Source organism: Eleginops maclovinus, chromosome 12 (assembly GCF_036324505.1).
Source record: "Eleginops maclovinus isolate JMC-PN-2008 ecotype Puerto Natales chromosome 12, JC_Emac_rtc_rv5, whole genome shotgun sequence".
NCBI classification, from domain to species: domain Eukaryota; kingdom Metazoa; phylum Chordata; class Actinopteri; order Perciformes; family Eleginopidae; genus Eleginops; species Eleginops maclovinus.
The window spans coordinates 9949050-9976109 of NC_086360.1; the positions used below are offsets into that span (position 1 = coordinate 9949050).

At 40.7% G+C, this 27060-nt stretch overlaps 1 protein-coding gene across 1 annotated transcript in view; it reads right to left on the bottom strand.

Moving 5' to 3' along the window:
• The window catches only part of col27a1b (collagen, type XXVII, alpha 1b), a 65221-nt gene that overhangs the window by 10239 nt on the left and 27922 nt on the right, over positions 1-27060 (bottom strand). Inside the window, exons 9-47 of the mRNA XM_063897605.1 lie at positions 26334-26387; positions 24962-25006; positions 24036-24089; positions 23058-23102; positions 21154-21207; positions 20316-20360; positions 19754-19807; positions 19459-19503; positions 19180-19233; positions 19012-19065; positions 17917-17970; positions 17743-17796; positions 17607-17660; positions 17474-17518; positions 16501-16554; positions 16228-16272; positions 16019-16072; positions 15624-15677; positions 15173-15226; positions 14688-14741; positions 9774-9827; positions 9329-9373; positions 8424-8468; positions 8178-8231; positions 7475-7528; positions 7333-7386; positions 6915-6968; positions 6597-6650; positions 3716-3823; positions 3565-3618; positions 3234-3341; positions 3103-3156; positions 2207-2260; positions 1174-1230; positions 1041-1094; positions 897-950; positions 739-792; positions 584-637; positions 360-467 (exon numbers count right to left, since the gene is read on the bottom strand). Coding sequence (XP_063753675.1) covers positions 360-467; positions 584-637; positions 739-792; positions 897-950; positions 1041-1094; positions 1174-1230; positions 2207-2260; positions 3103-3156; positions 3234-3341; positions 3565-3618; positions 3716-3823; positions 6597-6650; positions 6915-6968; positions 7333-7386; positions 7475-7528; positions 8178-8231; positions 8424-8468; positions 9329-9373; positions 9774-9827; positions 14688-14741; positions 15173-15226; positions 15624-15677; positions 16019-16072; positions 16228-16272; positions 16501-16554; positions 17474-17518; positions 17607-17660; positions 17743-17796; positions 17917-17970; positions 19012-19065; positions 19180-19233; positions 19459-19503; positions 19754-19807; positions 20316-20360; positions 21154-21207; positions 23058-23102; positions 24036-24089; positions 24962-25006; positions 26334-26387 — 2199 coding nt within the window. The remainder of the gene's footprint in view (positions 1-359; positions 468-583; positions 638-738; positions 793-896; positions 951-1040; positions 1095-1173; positions 1231-2206; positions 2261-3102; positions 3157-3233; positions 3342-3564; positions 3619-3715; positions 3824-6596; positions 6651-6914; positions 6969-7332; positions 7387-7474; positions 7529-8177; positions 8232-8423; positions 8469-9328; positions 9374-9773; positions 9828-14687; positions 14742-15172; positions 15227-15623; positions 15678-16018; positions 16073-16227; positions 16273-16500; positions 16555-17473; positions 17519-17606; positions 17661-17742; positions 17797-17916; positions 17971-19011; positions 19066-19179; positions 19234-19458; positions 19504-19753; positions 19808-20315; positions 20361-21153; positions 21208-23057; positions 23103-24035; positions 24090-24961; positions 25007-26333; positions 26388-27060) is intronic.

A 27060-nucleotide genomic window follows, 5' to 3' on the forward strand; every position in this document is an offset into this window, starting at 1 on the left:
TAAAGCAACTCACCGTGTGTGCATCATTCACATCAGCGGTTTGTCGGATCAATGGAAAACTTTATTATGTGGTTTTATTCAAGACAGAACTTCTAACTTGAACTTGTGATAAATTAAGTTACTTGAAGAATAAATCAGCCACCGCCAGATAGTGTACATGCAGGCATATTCTCTTAGCACTGTGGTTGTCTTTTCTATGTCTTTGTGAATTCTTCTTCACATTTTTCCTTGACTTCATAACAATTTCCCGAAAAAGTCAAAGAGAGGTGGTTAGGAGAAGATGCAAAATGTGATGTTTTTGACTATTTTCCAAAGTCCTTGTATTAAACAGAAAGGTGCACCCCTGACAGCATCCTCACCTTGGCTGCTTTAGGTCCATCTTTACCGGAAATTCCATCCATGCCAGACGGGCCCTCAAGTCCCTCCCTGCCCTCAACTCCCCGAGGGCCATCAGGACCCTCTGGACCCTTGATGAAGATATGAGGAAGTGTAAAAAGCCTGCATTGATTTGAATTAGTATCATGTAGCTCGTCTGTGAATTATGCTGGATTATATAGTAGGACCAGAAATACATCCAACTCACGGGTGGTCCTTTGGTCCCAGATGCACCTCTGGCTCCTGGTTTTCCTTCCTGACCCTGGAGCATAACGAGATTTTGGATGACCAATCGTGTTGCATTAAGTCATTGAGTTTTCTTATACAGATTCAAAATCAAGCCACTGTCATTTATGTCCTTACTTGGTCACCTTTGGATCCTTTCAGCCCTGGTAGTCCTCTTGGTCCAGAATGTCCCTGAAATCATCATTACTGTTTGATTTGAATTATAGTGATTTCTTTTGGACCGTATCTACATGTCACAGTTTTGAAATGTTCAGAAACATGAATAAGATACTTACAGGAAGCCCTGGGGCACCAGCTGCACCTCTCTTTCCATCAAAACCAATTTGACCCTGGAATTTCAATGTACAGATCATCACTTAATTGACAATATAACAAAAGTCAAACCAAACAAGGTGTCCATTTTTCTTCATTTCACTTACAACGTGCCCGGGGTCCCCTGGCTCTCCTCTCTCTCCTCTGTTTCCACGCGGACCCTGGGTTTTACATGGAGACTAATTAACAAAAAAATCCAGAGTGCCATTAACAAAGGACACAGGAACAACAGGTACTCACTCTGTCACCCTGGGGACCTTGAAGACCCTCTACCTTGCTGTCGTCTCCCTGTTCACCCTAAAACAGCCATATGGACACGGACAAACAACCCCAGTCAACAGAGTTTCCCTTCAAACCAAACAGTGTGTGCAAAATCAATACATGTTTTGTTTGAAAGAATACAACAATCGAAACACATTGCCTGCTTTCTTAAAGTAATGGCAAATCATTACATGCGCTATTACCCACAATTTCACATCAATGGAGCCAATGACTATTCCAGGGTCTTTATGGGATTCATTAAACAATAACCGCGGATGTGTGTTAGTGTTGATGATCATATGTGGAGCATGTGTCGAAGGAAATAAAGAAATGCAGAGCCCATCAGGCATCCTAAAGTAGGACAATAATTAGTGACGGCCAAAACATACACGTCTAAGATGAGTGCTTTCAATAACTCTGATCTGTATTTGATCTGCAGCAAGTTTTAGTGCTACCTGGCTCTTTTAATTGACAACCGTACATTTTGCAACGACCCGCGTGATAGTGTGATATTGATTTAATTAGAAGCGCAGCCATTATTTCGTGCATATTGGCAAAGAGAATATAACAAATATCCACATCCAGATGGCTCCTGCCCAGGACTAAAAGTAAAATGCAAATGAGCGTCTCACTAAACTCTAAGGCTGTGTGCTCCTTTGTTTTCTACTCCTGTCAAATAAACACAAATGATGGTGCTAAAGTCTCCAAAATCATGAGCAGACCAGGTGCTTGTTTAAGTATATACATTTGACAGCCCTGAGTTAATCGCATGCGTCCGTTATCAGATCATTGATCAAATTAGAGATGACTTTTGGAATATTTCAAGGACATGAGCGACAGAGGAAGGACTGATTAGGGACAACTGAAGTACCAATGCATCAAAGGAGCTGACCGCTCAAAGACAATGACCTGCGTGACAGTTTAACATTGTTAAGTAATGCAACCATTACAGGACTCCATAGCTCATTAGACACAATCACAGTGCAGACGGCAAGTAAGTGTGCTTTAGTACCTTTTCACCTTTTGGCCCAGGAGGTCCCAGGGGGCCCGGCGGTCCCATGTGACCCTATGACAAGAAAAATAGTTTGTGACTGTCACTTCCCAATCTTCACTCCCAATTTACTGTGAATTATTATGTTCATGATGTAGAGAAACACAAGGAGGCGAGGTAGAGAGGAGAACGCAACAAGGTGATCACTTCATCTTTTGTTGCCGTGGAGAATGCATTCTTTCTGATAACAACTTTTAATATAACAATTCATATTGAAATGGTTTGAGGTTACATTTCTTTCACAATTCCCTTGAAAATAGACCAGTGATATGACCCGACCATAAAATGAAGACAAAAATACAGATCGGAGCTGCAGATTCCCGACTGTGTAGTGGAGAGGGAGAATGAAACACCAGAGAGAGATTCAGCCTGTGATTCATCAACACCAAAACAATACAAGCGCAGTATCTACTGGCACGTCAATACTATCATTCAATAATGTTCTGTGTGAAAAATACACCAAGATAAAACCCCTGCCAAAAATCAATATAGGCTTTTGGGTTGTTAGGGAAGGCTGGATAGCGATTTTGAAAAATGTAGAAAAAAATCCAGAAATATCCACCACCCGCTGAATGGACCCGAGACAGGCTTACTGTTTAAACATTTATCAGGTAAGGTACCCGTCAACAAGGCAAACAACTTGTTTTTCATGTTTTCACTCACACACTTGATATAATATAGTGTATATTCTAGCCTACTAACATAAAGAATGTGCTTGAATATATTAAATAACAATATAGAACAAGGCCTTTTTTTGTAGGGCTTATAATGTAAGTTTTGAACTAACTTAATGAATGAACGGCAGATCATTGACAGACATCCTGCAATATAAATCGTTATTCCATCACTGTGCTTACCTCGTAACCACATATGCCGGGTTCTCCCTGTTGGCCCATTCTCCCCGGAGCACCCTGGGAAAATATATTTATTTAGCACATATCCACCACACAACAAAGCGAATCCTTCAAAGCGCCTGTAGATGTCTTACCACTAGCCCGATGGTTCCTCTCGCTCCCTTCTGTCCGACGAAGCCCACCTCTCCCTGCTCACCCGCTGTGCCGCTCTCCCCCAGGTGACCTTGGTGACCCTTGCTACCCTGTAGAGAAGCCATCATTGAGCAGGTATGCACTGAGAGTATAAACTTCCCGAACAGTTGTGCAGACAGGTTTGACAATTCAAACATTTAATACCGAGAGTCTATTTGACATGCCTAGGGAGGTCACTGACCTGTTACCATGTGTTAACCACTACAGCAGAGAGCTATTCAACCGCTAGAGAATGAAAGCTGTGTTAAAGCCCCAGGCAGGGCACTGACAAACCTTTTCTCCTAGCTTTCCTCTTTCACCAATTTTGCCCGGTTTACCCTCCTGACCCTGGTAGAGAAAAATCGAACAGGGTTGTGAGTGGACAAAAGAGCTGTCTTTTCATGGGAATTGAATGAAATTTGGAGTTGGCTGCTGAGACGCTCACCCTTACACCGACCAATCCAGGAGACCCAGGGGGTCCTTGCTTTCCTTTCAGACCGATTTCACCTCTGTCTCCTTCAGCGCCTTCTTGACCGGCATCCCCTTTATCTCCCTGAGGAGAGTTGTACAAGGCCAATGAAAAGCATTTCAGTTACAGAAGTCAGCCCTGTGTAGTTAGAATATGCGCATAAAATATTCAGAATATTTCCAATATAACATTTTGCAACAGTCGAACTTGAATTAGTAAATACATTAATACAAAAAGGACCTTCTCTTAATTAAATATGTCTCTGAAAGGTCTGTCAGTGCTTACAGGGTTTCATGATACTCCACATTAACTGACCGAATGTCTTTAGAAAGGCCATTGCAAAGCCTGGGGGGGGGGGGGGGGCACAAGCAACACATTTCTGTTACCTATATTCTTGATGATGACAGCAGAATAATAAGTAAGGCCTTATCCCATTAATTGCACTCTACCTGTCTTTAGTGTTAGGAGTCTGGGAGCATTGCAGGTTATAAATTCAACCTCAAATATTATTCAGTATTCACATGATTCAAAGATGTGAGGCCAGGACACGGGAGACCAGCGGCAGTTTCTACACTGGCAGTTTACGCATGTTAACAGACTAACTTATATGCAGATTTAAACAAAAACATGACTAAATTATGAGAGAGACTTAACAGGATGTACTTTGGAAATATCAATGTGAAATGACATGATATGGTGAATCACAAAAGCCAAGCGCACAAAGCAGGCAAATGACAACCGGCTCCCACTTCACGAGCACTCTGCTGCCAAGAAAAGCCTTGAATCCAGGACAGTTTCCTGGACAACACAGAAGTACTGGAGACCTCCCCAACTGATGTCAGGACTACTGAATGGCTGGTGGAACAGCCTGGGCAGCCAAACATCCCAATGGATGGTGAGAGGCATCAGCCCAGACAAATGTGTTGCTATTGGCTACGATCAACCTTGGGCTGTCTGGAAAACAATAAACCGCCTGCGAGTCGGCGAAGGACATAGCAAGGCGTCCATGAAGAAATGGAAAACAACAATGTATGTGTGGCGAATCACAAACAATGGAGCACATCATGACAAGCCCCATAATGCACTGGAGATGATCTGGACGAACCAAATGTCGCTGCACTCGCTTGCAACAACCACTAGAAAGACGTAAAATAGAAGATAAGAAAAAGAAGAAGAAGAAAAAGAAGAAGATATATTTTATTGATCCCTTACAGGGAAATTTCTTTCCCCACTCTGTAGTGTTTACACACATTACACACAGGGAGGATATACATGCACAAGCAAGGATGATAACATGCACAAACAACCACACACATGCAGGAGAGGTGGCAGAGCAGGGAGGCTGCCAGAGAGCAGTTTCAGGGTTTGGTGCCTTGCCCAAGGGCACCTCGGCAGTGGCTCAGGAGGAGAACTGGCACCTCTCCAGCTACCAGCTCACTCAATTTTTCTGGTCCAATCGGGACGTAAACCGGGGACCCTTTGGACCCCAGTACAAGCCCTTTCAGACTAAGCCGCTGCCGCCATAGCAGGGAGAAGACTCGTCCTGAGAGGGCAGGAACTGAGCTGTACATCTGATGCTCCATTATCACAACTGATCATGAGGATCTTTTGCAATATAACTGACTAAGAGCAGTGTCAGAAATATATACTGCAAGGGCTGTCTGTGTAACAAATTGTAAGAAACCAAACTAGAAAAGGATAAAGTTCTGTTCGAAACATGTGAATAATATAAGATTGGAAATGAGCCTTTCACCAACATGGTTACATGGATGAAAGGAGTGCAAGAAGAACATTTCATACGGAAACTGAGAAACACCTGTGGGGTAGACAGGATCAAAAAACCAGAGCAATGAGGTCCAGCCTACTGAATATTCTGGTGAACAGCATGGAGTCTACCACACACTGACAAACATGTAGTTTGATCTTCTGTCAAGATATGGGTTAGTTTTGAATTCAATTCTAGGTAGCTTCCGCTGTATTTCAAGTCCTGTATTCACCTTGTAAAACTCATTTTATTTCCCCCAATTGCTCTTTTTTTTCAGGCAACTATTGATCAATCTAAATGAGATTTAGTAGGATACTAATATGGTTTCTTTCTGAGTCAACTGCATTTCTTGCAGATACAACTAAATGTATCGTCTCACAACATTGGAAAACAAAAATGCTTTACCACAAACTGCTGGAACAAAATAATGTGAGCATCCTCATTTTTTACATTTGTACTGTAACCCAGTAGCTAATATGAAAATGAACCATGACAATATGCTGATTTTGAGTCTCTTGACAGTAAAAGCTGCAAACCCCTCTTGATCTGCTGTTTTCCATCCAGGAGCTGCACTGTGTCCAAGAATCCCTCAAAGTTGTTTACTTTCAGCCAAACAGATTCTCAGGTTAAATGTATTCTAATACTCGGTCTTCTCTGTACTCACATTTACACTTTCTCTAAGCCAAATATTGTTTGTGGGTCCGTCAGCGATACCTGCAGCAGCGAGGCTCTGCTGAATAGACAAGCTTTTTTTTGCTTTCCATTCACATTACTTGCCAGACTTTAGAGCTCTTAAAATAGCCCCACTATCTGTTTTCAATGAGTGTCAACACAATGCAGCTCCAACTGTACACAGGCCATTATCTCACAAACAATGGTCGACTTGCCCTATTTACAATTAGCTGCTACAGTAAAGTCAAGAGGTCGCTGGGTTCCCAGACCAATAGGAATCAGGATGGAATAAGTCTGTGTTGAAATGATTGACAACTATTTGATTACCGGCTGAGGCAATGTTTTTTCATTTACTGTGCTGCTTTAGCGTGGCCTTTAAATCATTTTTAAGTCACAGTTTGTCTTTTATTTTGAACTTGCCTTGGCTCCATCAGGTCCACTTGGTCCAGCCTCCCCGTCAATGCCTAGTTCACCCTGATAGACAAATAGTAAAAACGTTATGGTGCAGTATGTTTTATTGTTACCAGGACAGTGAATTCTGGAAGCAAAGGCACATGTGTCACAAGCCAACCTTGGCTGTATTTGATTACATATTGAAAACAAATGTACCACTTGGTTTAATCTACACTGCAAGTGATGCGTCTCTTTTTTTAAATGTTGAGGTTTCGCCAAAATACATCAAGTGCACTTTAACTCATTTTGACTTTTCCCAAAAAGTTTAAAAAACAGGATACTCACTCTCTGGCCAATCAAACCCTGCTCCCCAATGTTGCCGTGCAGGCCGACAGCACCCTGTCAGGAGAAGAAGCATGATGGGTACTTCATCAGGGAGGTGTTGTATCTCTTGATGTATGACTTTTGCTTTAAGGTACAGAATAAATAAAATTCAAGGACTAAGGATGTATTTAATCAAGGGCAGCCCTGATTAATTATAATTATGTGTATTTATTTCCACGTAAGAATAAGCTAAATTCTTAATGAATCTTAACACATTTTACTATGAAATGTAGCAACATTTTATTTGTTTATGTCTTGTCTTCTCTCAGGAAAGAGGCACAACTATAAATCCATTAGTGGGAAGCAATAACCATGTATATCAACCAACCCAAAATACCAATAACCAACGGAAATGTCAGAGGCACATTGTTATCGTCACCTTCTCTCCGGCTTCACCAGGTAGTCCTCTCTCCCCAGCCTTCCCCGGAGGCCCCTGTTCAAAACAGCAACAGCCATTATTTATTCGGTGCTATCCTAACAGCCAATGGGAGCCCCCAAACCAGCTGTTTGATTAAACTCACCCTCAGCCCCATCTCCCCAAGTGGCCCAATCGTTCCTGAGGGCCCAGCCGGTCCCTGCAGCGACAAAACACAGGCACCAATGAAAAAGGTTAAGAGTGCTTTCTTATCTCGAATAAATGCCTCTGCAAAGTGACAGCAAAGGAGGAAAAGTGTGAAAGGAAAATAGAACCAGGCAGAAATTGTGGACTTACCTGAGACCTAAGTTAATCTGGAGGGCCTTCAAAACACTGAGCCAAAGCTTCTGTAAGTGATGGGAACAGCCCTGCTGTTATAGAGACACACTCAGGCTACAATAAAGCTGCTCCTCCAGGAAGGGGGTGGTGTAAATCAAATTGTCTCAGACTCACTGCTTTCTCTGTGTCTGAGACTGGGGCAGAATTGGAGGAAGAAGATTAGGTTGTTCTGGGCTTTTTGACCAGGATACGGGGTTTAAATGAAGGAAGCACTGAATAAAAGGTGTATGATTGTGGAAATTCAGCGGTTTTATGCAAAGTACGGGAAGGGGAGTTCACCGCAGGTGATGGAAAGCCATAGCCTATTATAGATAATAAGATACCACCGGTATCCTCTTCACACATTCTGACACTTTTTACATATAATGTAATATAAATACACCAGATGAATTTCAAAACACACAGAAAAGACAGCGAACATGATTCTCAACTGTGGAAGCCAAATTAATGTAAATAAATAGTAAACTCACTGGCTCTCCTGCAATTCCTTTGGCCCCTGGCGGTCCGGAGGGTCCTTGAACACCCTGAAAATAACACAGGTGTTTATAAAACACAAACATTTCTGGTATTCATAACATGTTAAAATGCAGCAAAACCCCACTAGATAAACTGTGCCACTCAGGCCTCGCTAATCCACCACTGTTCCCCCACAATGAGTCCTACCCCAAAAACCAAGACTGACCTAAAAGAGAACTCTGTTAGCCCCAATCACTTACTGGAAAACCCTGAGGCCCGGCTTCACCTGGATCGCCAAGCTTTCCCTGCAGCAAAACGACACAAATGAAAAGATGAGTCCTATTCTAGGAGCAGAACAGTGTGTTAAAACATGGTAAACTATTGGAGCGTTAAAGAGGAATAACAAAGGGGCTCAGTTACCTTTCTATTTTCAACCCGGAGGTCTAACATACTAACCAAGTGATGAAGGGTTAACTGTCTCACTTGATGAATGATTGTCAATTATCAGTAGTGAAAAGTAACCATACACTTTAAGTAGTCTATTAGGAACAAATTGTAATATTTATACTGAAGTATTTCCACTGTGCGCCACTTAGTATTTTTCTACCCAACTACATTTCATAGGAACACGCTGTAGTATTACATTTGTCTGTCAGCTATAATGGGAACGCAATGTTCAGATTCAATTAGCACTTCAATCAGCAAAAACATTATAATATGCTTTAATCAATTATTATGAATGATATTAATAAGTATAATACAATAAGTGTAATAAATATATATATATTTTGGGATAATTTCAGCATATTTTGCTGATAGTATTGGTGCATTTTACTTCATGGGTCTTGTTTATATTGTGGTGCTGCTACTTCTACTTCATTAATTCTCACCCCAATGAAAATATTGAAATGATAATTAATTTGCTTTCTTGACTCATTTTGCACTGATTATCCCGAGAATCCAACTACTGAGACGATGTTGCGCAGAATTGTAACTTTGGCATCAAGAAATAACAGTAAGATGATAATGTAATGTTTGTTTACATCAAGCTTAACCCTCTGCATGCTTTTAATGCTTCTCTTCCCTAGGATATATGCATCAGCATTGTTTATCCTAGATACTAATTCTCTGATGACTTCAAAAGGCCACATGTAGTTGTTCTTACCATTACCCCGGGTAGACCCAATCTTCCTGGTGGACCATCAATGCCCTGCAGAGAGAAAAACATTACTGAGCTTTCTGAAATCCCCCAGAGTCAAAATGTTCCCGACCGCCGAGCACCAACCAGCACCATCAATATTTCAGTCTGTTCTCTTTGATTTAAGCCTCTGTTGCTAATTTTAGAGCTAACAAAGAGTGTCCTCTAAAGATTCTTCAGGAGTTAAAAATAGTATATAACAAAAGTGTGCTCAACAAAGCTGCTTCATTGTTCCTAATTTTCAGAAACTTGAGCCAGTTTGTTTATCCTAGCTTTCTGTGGGACAAATCTGATGTGAGCAATTAGGAAGTTCAAGGCTAAACATTCCTCTAAGGCAGTGTTAGCATTACAAATGAAATGATGTTAGTGAGCCACAAACTGCAACTAAATCTGAATCTCTCAAAATGTTCACCTTCACTCCAGCGGACCCTTTCTCCCCCACTGGGCCGTCAGGACCCCTCAGACCCTGTAGAGAGAAATGAAAGTTGTCGCTGATGAGAAGCTTGGGGTAATGTGGCCTTAATAGACCCGGTGTACACATTGTTTAACATATTAGGTGAATGAATCAGGGGATTGCCATTTTTGTCTATTTAGTGGCTCCTGGGAGGCGATTCTTTTGGTTTCATTGTGTACAGTGGGTTAGCCCACATCAGACTGACACCATCAAAGCTTGTGGCTGTTTTGCAAAAGCTTGGCATCTGCAAATTTGTCCAATCCACACTGTGTACAATTTGCCCCCATTTTTCCACGATGACACAGAGTGGCACAGTGGGGTGATTGTAAAGACGCCTGGGGAAAAGGTCACAAATCCTGCAGCTGAGTCATCCTTGCCTCTGAAATTGAACCAAACTATTCCCCGTCAGAATACATTAAATGGTCTTTTGCTGGTTCTGATGTCATGTCAGCATCTGTTTCGTTATGAGGGAAACACTTGCTTTTCTGATAGTCGATACTTTTTCATCCAATGACAGTACATGAAGAAAGAAATATTTATTAAATTAAATAAGCTTTTTGAACATCCAATAAGTATATTGAATCATGGATAAATAAAGCTGACCTCTTCTGCCTGTTTTCACTGGCTTTTGTTAACTTACTGAGACATGAGTTATTCAGGCCTTCTATGATTTTCTCTCACTTTTTCTTCAATCAAATATCTCATATCTTTATACAATCAGGCACTGAAAATAATGAATGAAAACAATGTCTGCTGGATTCAAATTTATTGCATATAACAAGACACAATCTGCTTATTTTAAGAGCTTTACTACATTTATTTTTTCAAATTAGTTTCCAAATGTATTTGCAGTCTTGCTCTAGAGCAGGGGTGCCCAACCAGTCGATCGCGGTCTACCAGTCGATCGCGGGCTGAGTTCCAGTCGATCGCGAGAAAATGTTGTGTGTAGGCTATCCTCCTACTGTTGTGTAAAATTGGCCTACATTAAAACTTCCAACTTAAAACATCTTAAATAGGCACAATGAACTGCTGATCGCGTGAAGCAGTGTGTACATTTGTACAGCTATAATAAGGTAGATCAGGCATAATCAAAGACGCGCTTCTTTCTATCTGCGCGCGCATGGTATGGTTGCTAGGTTCTAACTAAGGAATCGGAAGGGCGCGAGAAGCTTGACTAGAGCGAGTGGATACTACCAAGGCGGCAAAGGCTAAAAAATCTAAAACTTATCATTTTCATTCAGAGTGGGAGGAGGATTCTTTTTTCGTGTATTCGAATGCCAAGTCCATCTGTCTTATCTGCAATGCAAATGTGTCTTTACCACAGAAAGGGAATTTGGAGCGGCATTTCAAGACGGTCCACAAGAGCTACGATACAAACTGCCCAGCTAAATCACCACTGCACGCCCGAAAAGTCAAGGAATTGAAAAGTCAGCTAGCAGCACAACAGTCCATTTTTACCAGGCCCAATACCACGAGTAAGGCTGCAACCATAGCTTCTTATCATGTCTGTCGTGTTCTTGCAAAAGGAAAGAAATCTTTCAAGGATGGTGAGATTATGAAAGAAGCGTTCATGGAAGCCGCAGATGCGCTTTTTGCCGATTTTAAAAATCGAAAGGAGATTGTGTCTGCTATTCAGGATGTGCAGCTATCAAGAAATTCTGTTACCCGGCGATGCAAGGGAATGGCGGAGGATGTTGAACAGCAATTGAGGAATGATATTGAAACATGAGAGTGTTTTTCTCTGCAAGTCGATGAATCCACTGATGCTGTGGATGTGGCTCAGCTATGTGTGTGCATTAGAATGGTTTTTGACAATATGAGTGTAAAAGGAGAGCTGCTGACCATTTTGCATTTGAAAGGGCACACAAGAGGCACAGATATGTTTCAGGTTTTTATGGAATTCGTTAGTAAGAGCAAGTTGCCCCTCTTCAAACTCATCTCCATTACAACCGATGGGGCTCCAGCAATGATTGGACGTACTGCTGGGTTCATTGGATTGAGCAAACAGTCTGAATCTTTCCCGGATTTCCTGAATTACCATTGTATAATTCACCAGCAAGGGTTGTGCAGGAAGATTTTAAATATGAAAGAGGTGATGGATGTGGCTAACAAGATTGCCTGCTCTGTTTGGGCCAGGGGTCTGCAGAGGCGATTATTCCGTGCACAACTGGAGGAGACCGGTGCAGAACACACAGATCTGCTGCCGCACACAGACGTAAGGTGGCTCAGCAGAGGTACATTTCTGGAACGGTTTTCTGAATTGTTGCCCGAAATGAAAGACTTTCTGAAACATTCAAACCATGCTGAATATGCACAGCTAGAAGACAGTCAGTGGCTCTTGGATGAAGCCTTTCTTACTGATCTGACTGGCAAGCTCAAAAACTTGAATCTAGATCTGGGGAGACTATAGATGTGGATTGTATAACGTCCAAAGTGGCATCACTCTTCAACCTGGATAGCGGTGCTATTGAGAATGAGATCCTCACACTAAGTAATGACATTGAGCTCAAATCAAGAGCTACACCTGACACAAATGTCCAATTCTGGAATCTAATGCAGAAAGAGAAGTACCCCAACCTCAGACAAACTGCAAAGAATTTGACTGCACTTTTTGGATCAACATATTTGTGTGAGTCTGCCTTTTCACATATGAAAATCATTAGGTCAAAATACAGATCCACCAGGACTGATGACCACCTTGCGGCCTGCTTACGGCTGGCACTCAGCTCCTACTGTCGGGACTATGAGAGACTAGCTTCCTCCTCTCAGTGCCAGAAGTCCCACTAAGGTAGAGAACCACTTTTCCAACTTAAATTAGGCATTGTATTAATTGGGTTGTATGTTGTTGTGTTGTTACGGGCCAGTCCTAGGCCTACTATGCTTATTCTTTGCACGACGTACATTTACTTCAATAAATGTATTATTATTGTTAAAACTTGATCTTTGATCTCGACACACTATCAACTTAGACTATTAACGTAGATATTGGTTCAAAAAAGGTTGGGCACCCCTGCTCTAGAGCCTCTTTTTAGAGATATCCTATAATAAGGCTGTAACAGAGTCACTAGCAGCATTGTGAATGACAATTCTAAATTACCAAATCAAATATTTTTTCTGTAATGCGATGTAAAATCTGAAATACAACCAACAGAAATCAAATAAATGTAAAATGTGAAAAGGTCAAATGCTGGCTAAAAGCAAGCCAGAGCTGTACACATGTTTAAGTCACCTTGAATTACCAAGGTGTATTTATGTTTGTTTACTGTGTTTTATTTGATATCACTTTTGTTCGTAGTGTTTTGTTCGTTTTATATTTTACCTGAAGCTTATATTCTAATTGCTCAACAACTGTAGAAGCCAAACTTGGGACGCGAGTTGAAGATGAGCAATAGTTATAAATTCTCTGTGTTATGAACATGCTCTGTTAAATTGCACCTTCCCTGATAAAAAAAAGAAATCATGTTTAATTAGAAATTAAACTGAGATTGATAACTTCAACTTCCCTCCCTCTGATTCCAGTTTTTCAGAACAATTAACAGGCATATTAGCTGGAAACGTACAACGATCCCCTTTGCTTTTTTTCAGTGCAGCATTTTAAGGACTTTTTTTCTGAAGAGTATAGTGAAAAAACCCAATATAAAATGCAGTTAATTATTATTCACATATGTAATGTATGCAGCATCAGAACATTGAAAATGGGCTTAAATTCAGAGGATTCAGTTTGGATGAGAACATGAGATTCAGCTTTTAAAAATTGAGTTGACGGAGTAACGTGATGCTGAAGTATCACTAAAACCTGTTAATCTGAAAATCAAAAACTATAGAAGATATGAGAGCAAAGAAGAATTTACATGATTGGATACATACTCCGGTATCAGTCACTACTGAAAGATGTGTCTCCCTAAGTATAAACCTACTACTTTTCTTTTCCCCGGCCGATACCCCGGGTGTAGGAAAAGGTTGTTACTGGTTTTCCCCCCTTCTTGTTACTGGGAATGAGTTCAGACACTGGAGTTTAATTGTGCAGTTTTTGTTTCCTTTTTCCAAAGCCTTCATGTAATTTTCAGCAATTAAAGTTATTAAATATTACATTTGTGACTGCTTGTGATATCGAGGGAGCTGTTTTAATCCAATAACAACGAAATGCCTTAATTATACCACTTATTCATGTTAGATCAATTATTCATTCAGTCCAATGATCCTGCTGTGCAACCATGGGCTATTTTTCCAAAGTAGAAACCCAATTATGGGAAAGCCAGCAATCACTGGAATCATCCTGAGCTCATGGCAGACGCAGCACTCATTTACATGTACAGAAACACCAGGGTGATTCGTAGGAAGCCTTTTGAAATTCATGTTCGTAACTTATATGTTAATATAAGTACAGAACTTTGTTTCTTAAAGCAATCTTATCTCTGGTGTTTCAGATTGAAGGTGACCCATCCCTCTTATGCCAGCGTTACGTGAAATAGAGATTTTTTGCTGGTGATGGGGATGAAAAATATGTATGATTTCTGATACAGCAAGGTTCTTCTGTGGTAAGATTTACCCTTAAATATAAAAACTAAAACAGGAAACAATCTACAGCCAGGCTCACAATGATAATGCTATCATGGTTATGTTTATCAGACATCATGTTTACCATGTTCAACATCTTAGGTAAGCGTGCAAGCTAACATTTTTGACACAAAAGAGGGACCTTGAATGTCAAAATGCAGATCCCTTCATAGACTTTTCACATATTTCAATTTGGTCGGGAGTGTTGGACAGGAGCTGCTAAATCGGGCGTAGATTCAAATGTTTTTTCATATTCATTTTTGACACACAGTAGTGTCGTGTCACATAATATAGTCACAGATTTCAGTTACTTACCCTCCTGCCTTTGGGTCCTCTGATGCCGATGGATCCCGATGAACCAAAAGGGCCCTTAAAGTGTGAAAAAGTATCCTTAGCGTTTGACTCACGCAGACTGTAAATACGAGGGACAGTCATCTGTGTGTCATTATTGATATTATTACAGCGAGTTGCACCTGTATCCAGCAGTTTAGTTTTTTTAATGTAATCTCAGCTATCCAAGGCTGCTTGTTTAAAACTACCTTTATGGAGGTTGGACTAATATATTGAGTCCATAATGGATATGTTAATAACTCTAGCTAAAAGTCTAATTCTTAATTAACTTTGATTTTTTACTTTGGTGTAGTGATGAACTTTACGGTGTGTCAGCACAACATGACATGATGTAAGATGGGCAATAGAAAGAAGTGCTACAGTCTTTGAGTTTAAGTATACCTCCAGCAGGCCAGTCTAGTCCCTGGTTTACATTGAGTAAATATATAGTTCTGACAATTATAACTTACTGGGATCCCCTGCAGTCCAGGTGGCCCCGTCTCTCCAGGTATACCGGTGTGACCCTGATGAAAACAACATTACTCAAATGATATCTACATTATTTATCAAATAAATCAGAAATTAGCTTTCTGATATACGATCAAACTTGAACACCTTATACTATCTGCCTTTATGATGGTTTTCATATGTTGCTGTTGAGTATGGCAATAGACATTATGGTGCAAGTAAGTTGCAGGAAACATATGTACATATAAGATAGAATAAGATAAACAGAATGTAAAAATAAATACTGTACAGTAGAATAAATACTGTATACTGAGTCTGTATAAAACATATCACAGTTTATATATAGAATATAGCGTGTATCTATATATATATATATATATATATATATATATATATATATATGTAGAATTGAATGCCTCCTGGTACGAGATGGGATCCAGACTTACTCCTTACCATCGGCCCCGTTTCACCTGGTGGCCCGGGAGCTCCTGTTTTGCCTCGATCCCCCTGAAAAGATCCACAATTAGAAAAAAAAAAGAGTTCATAATTGATAGGTGCGATGTTTAAATGTTCGGTCAACAAAGTATTGAGAAAAAAAATAAACACCATTTGACAGAGCCTAGAGTGTTTTTTTGTGGTGTTATCAAACCAACAAGCATACATGTTTGATATTAAATGTATTTATTTAAGGGACCTAATACTCAAAAAAGGTTATACAGTTAAAATTTGATGTTTGATGTTTAGTTTCCGAACTCGTAATGTGCTACATCAAGAGAGAGGAATGTAACAGTTGATTAATTGACAACACTTTCTGATACTAAAGTGTGACAAATTGAGAGCATGCTAACCTTTTCTCCTGTGATGCCAGTCTCTCCAACAGGCCCGACAAAACCAGGCAATCCCTGAAGACAAAAAAAAATGCGATCTTAACTCTCTCTTATTTCCTAGCTCTAGTGAAGTTTTCATAATAGTCTGTACAGCTTAAGGACTCCAACCAAACAGACACACAGTGAGCATCAAACAGAAATCAGCAGAAAGAGGAGAGAAAAGCCTTTACCCTCTCGCCAAGCTTTCCAACCTCGCCAGTTATCCCGGTCTCGCCCTACAGCAAAGCAGCCAATTAGCATATCACAAACTTATTCATGCCTTTCTTTTTTAGTTCAAATCAGTTGAAATGTGCTTGGAGGCTCGTTCCCCTGTGGTAACGAAAAATTAACATCTAATTTACACATATTCTGATGATACATTATCATAGAAGAAAGCTGGGGAGAGAATGTTCTGTTAAGGATGACAGTGTGTCGGCGGTGGATGTGTGACTGTTAGGTCTGACCTTGAGTCCATCTGGGCCTGTCAGTCCCGGGAATCCCTGCCTCCCCGGCCTGCCCTGAACAGAAAGCGAAAATGACACAAAGAAGTGCGCTGCATCTCAACATGATGAACAATAAACTCTCTTTTAAAAAGGTGCAGTCTGTGAGTCGGCTGTCCCTCCAGAGGCCGCAGCACTAAACAAACCAACAATGGATGCCTAAAACAAAAACATCCCTTTTAAGAAACTTAATGGTCCATAAAACCGAGCGCCGTTAGCAGCATCAAAGGACTCCTAATACCCACAGAAGTCATCGGGTCATTTGTGTTTGTTTGCAGTAATCACTTGTGGGTTTAACTTTTGGAGGAAGACAGACTGGAATCAACCATTGCTAAAATATATAGTGTGATTGGAACGTTCTTCTCTATTGTTTCACCCGAGACAACTCCAAACAAAAACTCTCTTTTTCAGACCGAGGTGATCATTGGTGGTCATACTGCAGTTGAAAGCCGTTCCTATTTGTCTCTTATAAAGTATTTAGTTTATCAAGAACGGACTCTTTCTCCAATATCTTGAGACGCTAACAATAGAAAAGACTGAAAAAAACAAACAGTAATAAATAATATTGTACAATTCTATTTTGAAAAAGAACATTTAAAAAGACAGTTGCATTTGTTTGTTATTGTTTTTCATTTAGATTTTTTTCCTGTTAAAAAAGAGAATAGTAATTTGCTGACCAATCTGGTAATGTGTGTCCACTACGAAGTCTTTGAAAACAGCTTCAGAACAATAGAGACGTCAGTCTGCCAAAAGACTGACTGACCATAACAGGTCACACTTTTTCTTCCACAGCTAAATTAAGGCAGAGGCATGTGGTGCATGTGTGCGTACTAAGTGTTGTGGTATTGAGTTTGGATCCTAAATGAAAACACAATAAAAGATGTTTTGTATCTTTGAACAGGTGTTGAGTGGCAGGGCTTATCCAATCAGCACTCACCTCGAGTCCAGGGGGTCCAGCGGGCCCAACTGGTCCCTCATCGCCCTGACAAAAGAATTGTCACTTAAAGTCAGGGAATGAAAAAAAAAGTGATCTTTTATTCATTTTTTGAAATCAAATAAGTCAATCCCACCTGAAGTCCAGGTGTTCCTCTTGGACCTGGCAAACCTTGTGTCCCTTGTTTTCCCTGGGGATCAAACACAGCATGAACGTTCTCTTCATTTCCACTCTGTGACAATTAATACGTAAAGACTTAATGTCACTCTGACCTTGGGTCCTTCAGGGCCATTTTTTCCTGGTGGGCCAATGTCACCTGGGAAACCCTATGGAAATGACAGGAAATTAACCATAGCTTCATCAGCACACAGTGGCACTCAACAGTGTATCAGCAATGAGGAAATAACATACATATAATGCATCAAAAGTATTAATATATATCCTACCTCTGGGCCAAGAGGGCCAGATAAACCATCTGGGCCCTTTTCACCAGGCTTGCCCTAAAAGTAAATAACATTATATTTTTTTTGGTAACGCTTTTGTCTGAAGTTACTTACAATACAAGTGTCATCAGATGAACATACAAACAAAAAAAAATGCAATAATTTAGTATTCATTGTAGGTGCAACTTAGTCGTTTCAAAAAAGTCAAACCTTCAACAAATGATATAACTGTTTACTCAAATTATTTGCAACCTTGAAAATGATGAGAAATCCGCTCCTAAATGCACCTTCGTTGTGTATTTCTAGGTCATTTACGGCATATGCATGTTATGGAGATCTCATTTTCTGAAAGCTACAGTATTTACATTGCAAAAGCAACCTTGTTGTTTGTAAGAGGGTGAGATCCTGATAGGTGGAAAAGACTACAGCAATTAAGAGAGCGGGTTTACCATACTAGCAATCTCATATCAGATCAAGAGAGCACTCAAAAGTGTTTTTTTGCATTTCAGAACAAAGTGCCAACATTGATGGATTACTTTCAGCACTAAGGCAGCATATGCACTGGGAATTTGCCAGAGCTCGGCTCTGGCAAATTGTTTATGCCACAGCTTGTTTTGCATACATCTCGTAGATTAAATTCTCCCCGACACACACAGGTGCCTGAAGTTTGCTGTGTATACATTTGAAGATTTCTACCTATTTTTTTCAATAGCACCAGAATTGTTCCTAGAATACTTTGCCCTTTGAGCATGCCACTATGCTTTCACAACACGATTATTATCTGAAGCAGCTCAGGGGGAAAAAAGCTAATAGACTTCAGAAAAACAATTTAAAGAAGCTGTGTCTACCCACAGCCTACTTTGGGCTCCAAAAGAGAAACAGTTTTTATGTTCATCAATTAAAGACACACTGAACACCAGATCGTTTGAGAATGAAAATAAATGATTTATAACTAAAGCGCTCCTGTTGGGTGTTACCTTGATGTAGAGTCAGGTATGTTATGTTATTATGTATTAATGAGATGTTGGTGTGGGATTTGGATGCAAGAAACTTGTTCTAAACTTTTTGGGGTATTTTTAATGTGGGATGGAAAATTACCTGCGAACCGGGTTTCCCACACGGACCTGGCAACCCAGGAAAGCCACGAATACCCTGGAAAAAAAGCAAATTCAGTGTAAAAAAGCAGATCAGATGAACAGGTAGGAGGAACCAGGTATTAATCTACTAATCCCAGTACCACCTGAGCATGTACAAACACACACTTACCTTGTCCCCTTGGAATCCGTACTCCCCTTGCTCCCCCGGTAAGCCAACATCCCCCTAAAAAAAACATAAAAGAACATGATATAAAATTATGAACGTTATTAAAAAGCTGTTTACTCATCAAATAAAATGTATTATTATTATTTATTATGTGTTAAACAACTCGTGCCTTATGGCGTTGAGTTAGTTTTCTGAGGAGTTTGAAATACATTTAAGTGATTTGTCGCCTCTAGCATTCTTGTACATAGCAGGTGAGTATTGATAAAGACGTGTGCAGATCACCTTATCACCTTTCAGTCCTGGTTCCCCCGGGTTTCCAGGTACTCCCTTTGGGAAAAAACAAGATTAAAGACTCAATATGATTAATGAGCAGTCTGGGCGTATCCACGTTCACCATGAATTACATACTCAGGCTGTGGAATAATTTAATCATCAACCACTTGTCACTTCGGATCATCAAAGCGAGCTCAACCGCAACTGGGACACGTTTCTGGTTAACCAATCAAATCCCACCCACTTTGTATTGGATACATACCAAAACCTGACAGAGACATAACTACAACACCACATCATTTACCTTTAGTCCTGGTGGTCCTGGAAAGCCTATAATGCCCAGAGGGCCCATGTCTCCCTGCACACAGAAACACATAAAGCACACACATGTAATCTGAATTCTCTGCCGTCTCATATTTAAAAGATGTGCGTCGTTGTTACCTCCTCAACGTTCTTCTTATATTTATGGATTATGTGTGTAAACTGTGTGTCATTTTAATCTTTCCTATACAACTGTGTGTTCTTTGATATATAGATTTCTGCTAGTGTTTGTCCTCCTCTCTTCTCTATTTTTTAAATATTTTCCAAAGAGTATATCCTGGTGTGCAATTTAAAAATGTCTATATTACCTTTTTTTTGTTTATTTAGTCATTCATTGGTAAAAGGTTAAAAAAATGTGTGAAGAGAAATAATATTAGTCGGTTTTTTTTTATATAGCACTATTCTAAAGATACAAGGTGCTTTGGAGAGAAATATTTAGGGAAATACAGACAGCAGACACAACGTAAAAAAAAAGTTACCAAAGTGTTTAAAAATCACAAAACATAAAGTTGTAAAATCAGCACGAAGGTTCCCAGAACACTCACAGTGAGACCAAGGACTCCACAAGGGCCAGGAGATCCCAGGTCACCCTAAGAGGAAGTAGAAGAGACAGAATGAAAGATGAAGAAAAGATGCAACACAAGCACAACCAGACACAGGTTTATAAGTGGAAGTAAACTGTATGTTTTTATTTATTTGATCCATTTACAGCCTTAGCGTTGATCCTCACTAATCTCAGCATAGTGAGCACTGGAAAACACAGAGAGGTTTGTTCCAAATGATCTGCCCTGCAGCCGCATGCCTACATCCTTTCCACGCTACACATCCAGAGGAGAGAGGGGTGACACAGCCCAGTGTGGCTTTCCTGTCGCCTTCCTACTGTTCCTCTACGAATGAAAGGAGATGAATTCAGCCTCATGGCAAATCCACTCTTCCCTCTGGGGGCAGAGGAAATGAGACGTAGAGGAGGCCCTCAGAGGTTAGCCAATCAAAATCTTACACTGACCCTGTCAATCACGAGGAGTAAGGGTCAGACTGAAGGAAGAAGACAGAAACTGCTGATGCTGCCTTCAAAGATATCTGTATGGATTATGACGAGGGAGTTACTGTCTTGGGGGACAGTCAGGTGCAAGAATATAATGTTCTTTCAGTAAAACAATAATCCAGGAGGCGAGGACCGAGTTATTTCTTTGTACCGTATCCACTGTTTGTACCTTAATGAGTGTACTTTCCATTTCTGCATATACTGCATTTGTGACATGAAATACGCCACGTCAAATAGTGAAATATCAGTCTTTTTTTGGACCTCAGAACCAGATATGAAGATTTTCACTGTGGCAAAAGTGAATCAAATTGTGCATTCATGTACATAATTCAACTTACTGGGTTCCCATCGGGGCCAGGAGGTCCCCTCTCTCCAAAGTCACCAGGAAACCCCTGAGCACACAAACAAACAGCACGCCATGAAACCAGAGGGGTAACTGAGTAGCTTCATCCTATTCATGCTGTCAAAACACTTGAATTTGTAAGATATCCCGTGATTTGTCAGTATAGTTATCGTACCATACACAGAGGAGCAACAAAACTTTTCCCAAAACAGAAGTTTTCAGAGCAAAGCCAAGCAAATCTTCTCAAACACACTTCCAGCACTTCATTCCTGGGAGACCGGCAGGAAATTCCACGGCTGAGTGTTTTTTAGAGCGCCCAAGCTTCTGTTTGTGCACGCGCTGGCAGCACGCGCTCGCCAGCACGCGCACAAAACCCCCAGGACTCGCCTAAATGGCGAATAAAGCTGCTTGGCCCAGAAACTGATGACTGGGTCCTTTTTTTTGCTTGGTGCTTGTAATTCCATTATAGAGGCAGAACAAGAGGCTTGATGCAGCCGCGAGGCCACATGCTCGACGTGTGCTTGTCACCGAGCCAAGGTCAACATGCAACCAACTGCACATCATGGCTCGCCTTCTGTAGGCAAGTGCTGAGACGTTGTTGGACAAATGAGAAATGGCAGATAGTAGAGAGATATCTCGTCGCCTGTCTGCAGACAGAGGAGGACAAGTTTCGAGTAAAATTACATCAGGAAATGGCAGGGATGGGATTGTTTGTGTGGCAGACTGCTGATTTGGAACATTAGGCAAATGTGGACAAAGTAATGAGCAGTAATTGGTGCAACATGAAGCCTCAGGAAATGTGGAAAAATGTCAATGCTGCCTTGGTTTGATCAGAAACACATGCCTTAGTTCTTAAACTGACGACTACTTTAAGCAAGACGCTCCATTATGTTATCGCTCTGATGGAAATGATGCCATTGGGCTATGTACAAACAATAGCGTTGATCACTTTTAGTTTTATCATTTGCTTTTTTAACTGGAAGACGCTCCTACTTTCCATTCATACGTTTAACAGAGGAAGAAGGGAGCTGTTAAAACAACACAGAATACACACAATGCAGCTATTCCTTTTGTCTGTCTGTTCCAGATTTTGTTAAGTGGCATTACTGCTGACTCAGGACAGAAATAAAAACTTCTCGTTTGAATCATTGCCACTTTTCACCACAAAGGAAGAAAACTGTCTTCCACATAACGTTGCCATTATGAGTGTATTTTGTGGACCCAGTCTATGTCACTGACCGCTGCTGCATAGTAATATCAGAGAGAACATGTACAACCAGACTCGGGCTGGGAGAAAAGTAGATTAACACGAGCGGTTATGAAGTATTTTCCATGTCAGCCTGGAAGGATGGGACATTTACTTCCAGGCGCCATTGAAGATATGCTTCCCTGATCTGTGGGAAGAGCCAACCCACAACAGTCACATCGCATTATTATATCAGCATCATGCAAAACAAGCATAGTAATAAGCACACTCCATAACATTCAATGTTTCTTAATCAATTTCAGCAAAAGAAAATTAGCCATACAAGATTTATAGGTAAGGAGTCACTGACTTTAATATGAGGCCAGGATTTTACTGATTTAAAAAGGGATCCAACTGAGAATTCTGCTGACACATGAGCGTTTATGTTTCCAATACATTCTGTTGAACTATTAACAGTGCATATTTCTCCTCTTTTATCAATCCCTATAGTAATCTCGAGCATCACGGTGCCAAAGTGGAAGCCCAGAAGTGGCTTCACACTGAACTACACTCTCTGTCAGAGTGATGCTCATTTAATACACCTTACAGAAGCTATTCAGTGAAGTAAGAGTCCATAGAAGACAAAACACCCTCACTTTCACGAGGCTGCAATAAAAATGTTCTCTGAGAAGTATGTTGAGAGAAAACTTTACCGGCCTACCCATCTTGCCCTTCTTCCCATGAACGCCAGGAATTCCCTGGAAACAGGAAAGAAAACAGAGAGAAAAATGGAGAAAGAGCTATATAAGCAATAGAAGTGCAAAATGTAAAAACATATAATATATTTTCATCAGAGACACTAGCAGCCTTGTGAGGCTAAGATGCTCCAAGAGAAAACTAAAGTGTTGGATGTTTAGAAATGGAGGAATCACTTTTCACCCATTTAGATCATCTTTTGTGGCCTAAACCTTTGCAGAAGCAGATTCCAACGATATGTCAATATAAAAATCTGCTCCTTAAGGGACTTTGATTTGAGATTTTTATCAACTAGATCACAACAGTTGATCCTCCACAAAATGGTTATTTTAAGACAATTCAGGCTCAGCTTGTCATGTTAAAGGCCAACCTTCATTATATTGAACAGTACATTCAAGGCTAGGCAAGGCATGTTTATTTAGATAGCGCTTTTAACAAAAGGCAATTCAAAGTGCTTACAAAAATGAAAGACATTAAGAGCATTAAGAAATTCTGGAAAAGTCATTTAAGCCAAAGCCTCAGCTGTACTCATGCTATGTCTTGTTTGACATGTTGGATTGGTACCATGCCATGTCGGTATTACACTTAGAGTGCAGCTGAGACTGACATAATTTGCTCATTAGTTAAAGGGCTATCATGTCATAGAATAAATTTGACTTGTTGCTACCAAAGCAATTCATCCTCTGAGGCCCACGTTTCATAACGAATGAATTGAAATCTATTCCACTGTTGATATATGATTTAATCAAAAGAACCAGTGCACTTATACAATATAGTACAAAAGGAGCCTGCTTTGCCACTTTGTCATAAAAATAACAATTTGGTTAGGTGTGCCTGCTGTACTTCCAGAATGAAAATGATTTGATCTTTTCGTTCATGGACAGTCATATAACGCAGCCCGGTGGGTATTTACCCTCACAGCCAATAATACTCACTCTCTCGCCATCAGGACCAGGAAAGCCATAAAGTCCAGGGATGCCAATGTGACCCTAGAGGGATGAATAAAAGATGGAGACGAGGTACAGATGTGGCAAAGATAGATGGAAAAGCAGAAAAAGGTGGACGATGAGACTGAGCCGAGATCATTGATGTGATTAATTGTCAACAATGCTAACGTATTTAAAATGCTCTTCAAATATTCCAGCTGTGCGTTTTAACTTGTTACAGCACCGCCGGCTTTCTGCTAGCGTGGAGTGGTGTTGTAGAGCCAAGCCTTGAGGCAAGTGTATATGCCCATGGACTGCATGGTGCTGGCTTCCACGATGTAGTCCAAGGGCACATACCCTCACCTCAGGGATCTCTGAAGAACTCTCTGCCAAACCTGCTCGGAGGAAAAATAGGAGAAAAGTGGCGAAAAAGGGCACAAGCACAAATTACAAGCATGACATTTAACGAGAAGCGAACGTCTGAATGAATTACAGTTATGCTCCGCGGCTGAGCAATATAGTTTTTATGATATTTGGCTAACACTAACAAGAACTGAAAGCATGGAAAGGACTTTTCAAAAAGCCAGAGTTAAGTGCTCTTACAGTACTTTACTAACAAAGCCATCTGTCGTTATCATCATGGAGTTAACAAGGGCAGAAGAGTGGCGTTTATGACACTGGCCTTTTTATGTACCCACACTAGTTAGGAAATTCATTTAGCAGGCATTTCACAGTTCGTTTAAGGATTGAAAGTTCAGAAGCTTTAATACAGAGGAAAGCCTCTTCTGGCTTTCACTGGCAGCGTGAGGATGCATGACAAGAACATGAAGTATAAACAAACAGAGAAAGTCAGTGCTTTTAACACCTTGAGCCTTACAGTCTGAAATATACCGTTTTTATTTAAAGAGTTTAATATTTCTCCAACATCTACTTACCCTGACTCCTTTTGGCCCCATTTTTCCTACAGGCCCGGGTAAACCCTAAATGAAATACATGACAAGACATATGTCTGTGGTTACAAATGGTGGCACCACTTCATTTGTGTGACAACAAAAGATAAAATAAGAATAAATTCCCACTCCTGGATGCTGAGCGACTTTATCCAGACAGAGTTTGCACATTTCTAATTAGCCTCTTGGCTGTCATTTTCTGTGTCTATACTTAAAGCAGCATTCACATTCATTTTTCAGAGACACTGCCAGCAAATCCAGCAGTGCAGAAAATCTCTCTCTGCAACTTTAGAGATCAACTCTCAGCTCAGGAGAACTCCCCACAGCAAAGTGCACCGCCTTGACATAAACTTACAGCACCGGTGATTCACAGCCCGCAGATGGTAGGGGGTGCTAAAACCTAATCCATCACACACAACTAAGTGCCTATAGGGATCCAAGTAAGGGCGCTAAAGCACAGAGGCAAACACCGGTGCCTGAACTTGACGCTGAGATAAACATTCAGTGGACAAGTGAGCAAGATGTTGTCCGGCTGTTTTTCTGAGTTTAAATTTGCCTAAAGCTGAGAGGAAACCGATTGTAAATGCAAAGAAAAGCTCATTTAGCTTTGACTTAAACACTACTCCTAGAAGTGGTCCAAAGAATGACTCTTAAAACGGACACAGAAAGTGAGTTGTACCCGGGAGCAGTGCTATTAGTCACACTTTTATTACCTTTTCTTTCTACATAGCAGTGCTTACTATGGGAACCTCTGACATTTTATTTCTCCGCTGGACCGGGGGCATGCGTCGCTGAATTTACAGCACAGGTGCTTCTCCACAGCTTAGGGGCCTTTTTTTCCCTTTTATTCAGGCACAGCCAACTCTTTATTTGGATTTACTAAATTAGATTTTTTGAGACTGAGACAGAAAGGCCGATTGCAGAGATTTTCTGCCGGCGTTCAATATCTTTAAATTAGATTATTTTTCCAGCTACGGAATACATACAAGCATTTGGTGATTCCCCCAATAATCCTATTTTATTTATCATTCTGAGGTTAAACAAAAACCTACCCGCTGAATTTGATTTATTAAAAAGACCAACTGATAAACCCTGAATTCACCATAAATATGATTTCCTTTTATTCTTTTTCTTTTATGCATGTCCCCATTTTTGTGTGGTTTGTTCGTGTATATGTGTGTGTGTGTGTGTGTGTGTGTGTGTGTGTGTGTGTGTGTGTGTGTGTGTGTGTGTGTGTGTGTGTGTGTGTGTGTGTGTGTGTGTGTGTGTGTGTGTGTGTGTGTGTGTGTGTGTGTGTGTGTGTGTGTGTGTGTGTGGCCCTGCTCAACCAGCACCAGCAACACTAGATTTACTGCACCTGCCTGCCAGGATAGCCTTTGGCCCCGGGGCTTCCATCATCTCCCCGTTCACCCTGTGGAGAGAGAGACAGGAGAGAAATCAGCACCGGAGGAGGGAAGGAGAGGGAAAAGGAAGGGAGAGAGCGTTGCAGGATGCAGGAAGCAAAGAGGTAATCTATAGGAAAGAAAACTTTTTTTTGAGCACACATAGTTTCTGTTGAAGCTCCACTGATTGTGAAATATAAGAAACAGTTGTAATGTAATAAACAGTAGTCAATTGGTCCGAAAGAAGAATTAAATCCCTCAGCCTTACAATAGAGACCCTTTGTTTGGTCGCGTCAGTGTTGTGTAAGGAAAGACACGCCACTGTAGACATTAGCACTTTTAGCACCACAGTATGAGCTATTATAACGCGGTCAGATCACATGCTGTGAAAACAGTTTTGCCGTTTATGTTCATCCTCATCAACGCAGAGAATAATACATTTGTCATTTCTCCCTTGTGGTGAGACCAAACCAGATGCATCCCCCCCGAAACGAATGTTTAATTCTACATATATGGGAAGGGTAAGCAGGATTAGTTAGTGAAGGCATGCAAGAAATTACAGGCTGCCCGTACAGTATACTGAGGCTCGCCACAGCCGTTATACACTGGCGACAGTTATGTGTCTGTCGAAAACCAGATAATTATTGCGTTATAAGAGATAAAAATAGAAATGTATTATTAAAATGCTGTGAAAAATGCTGT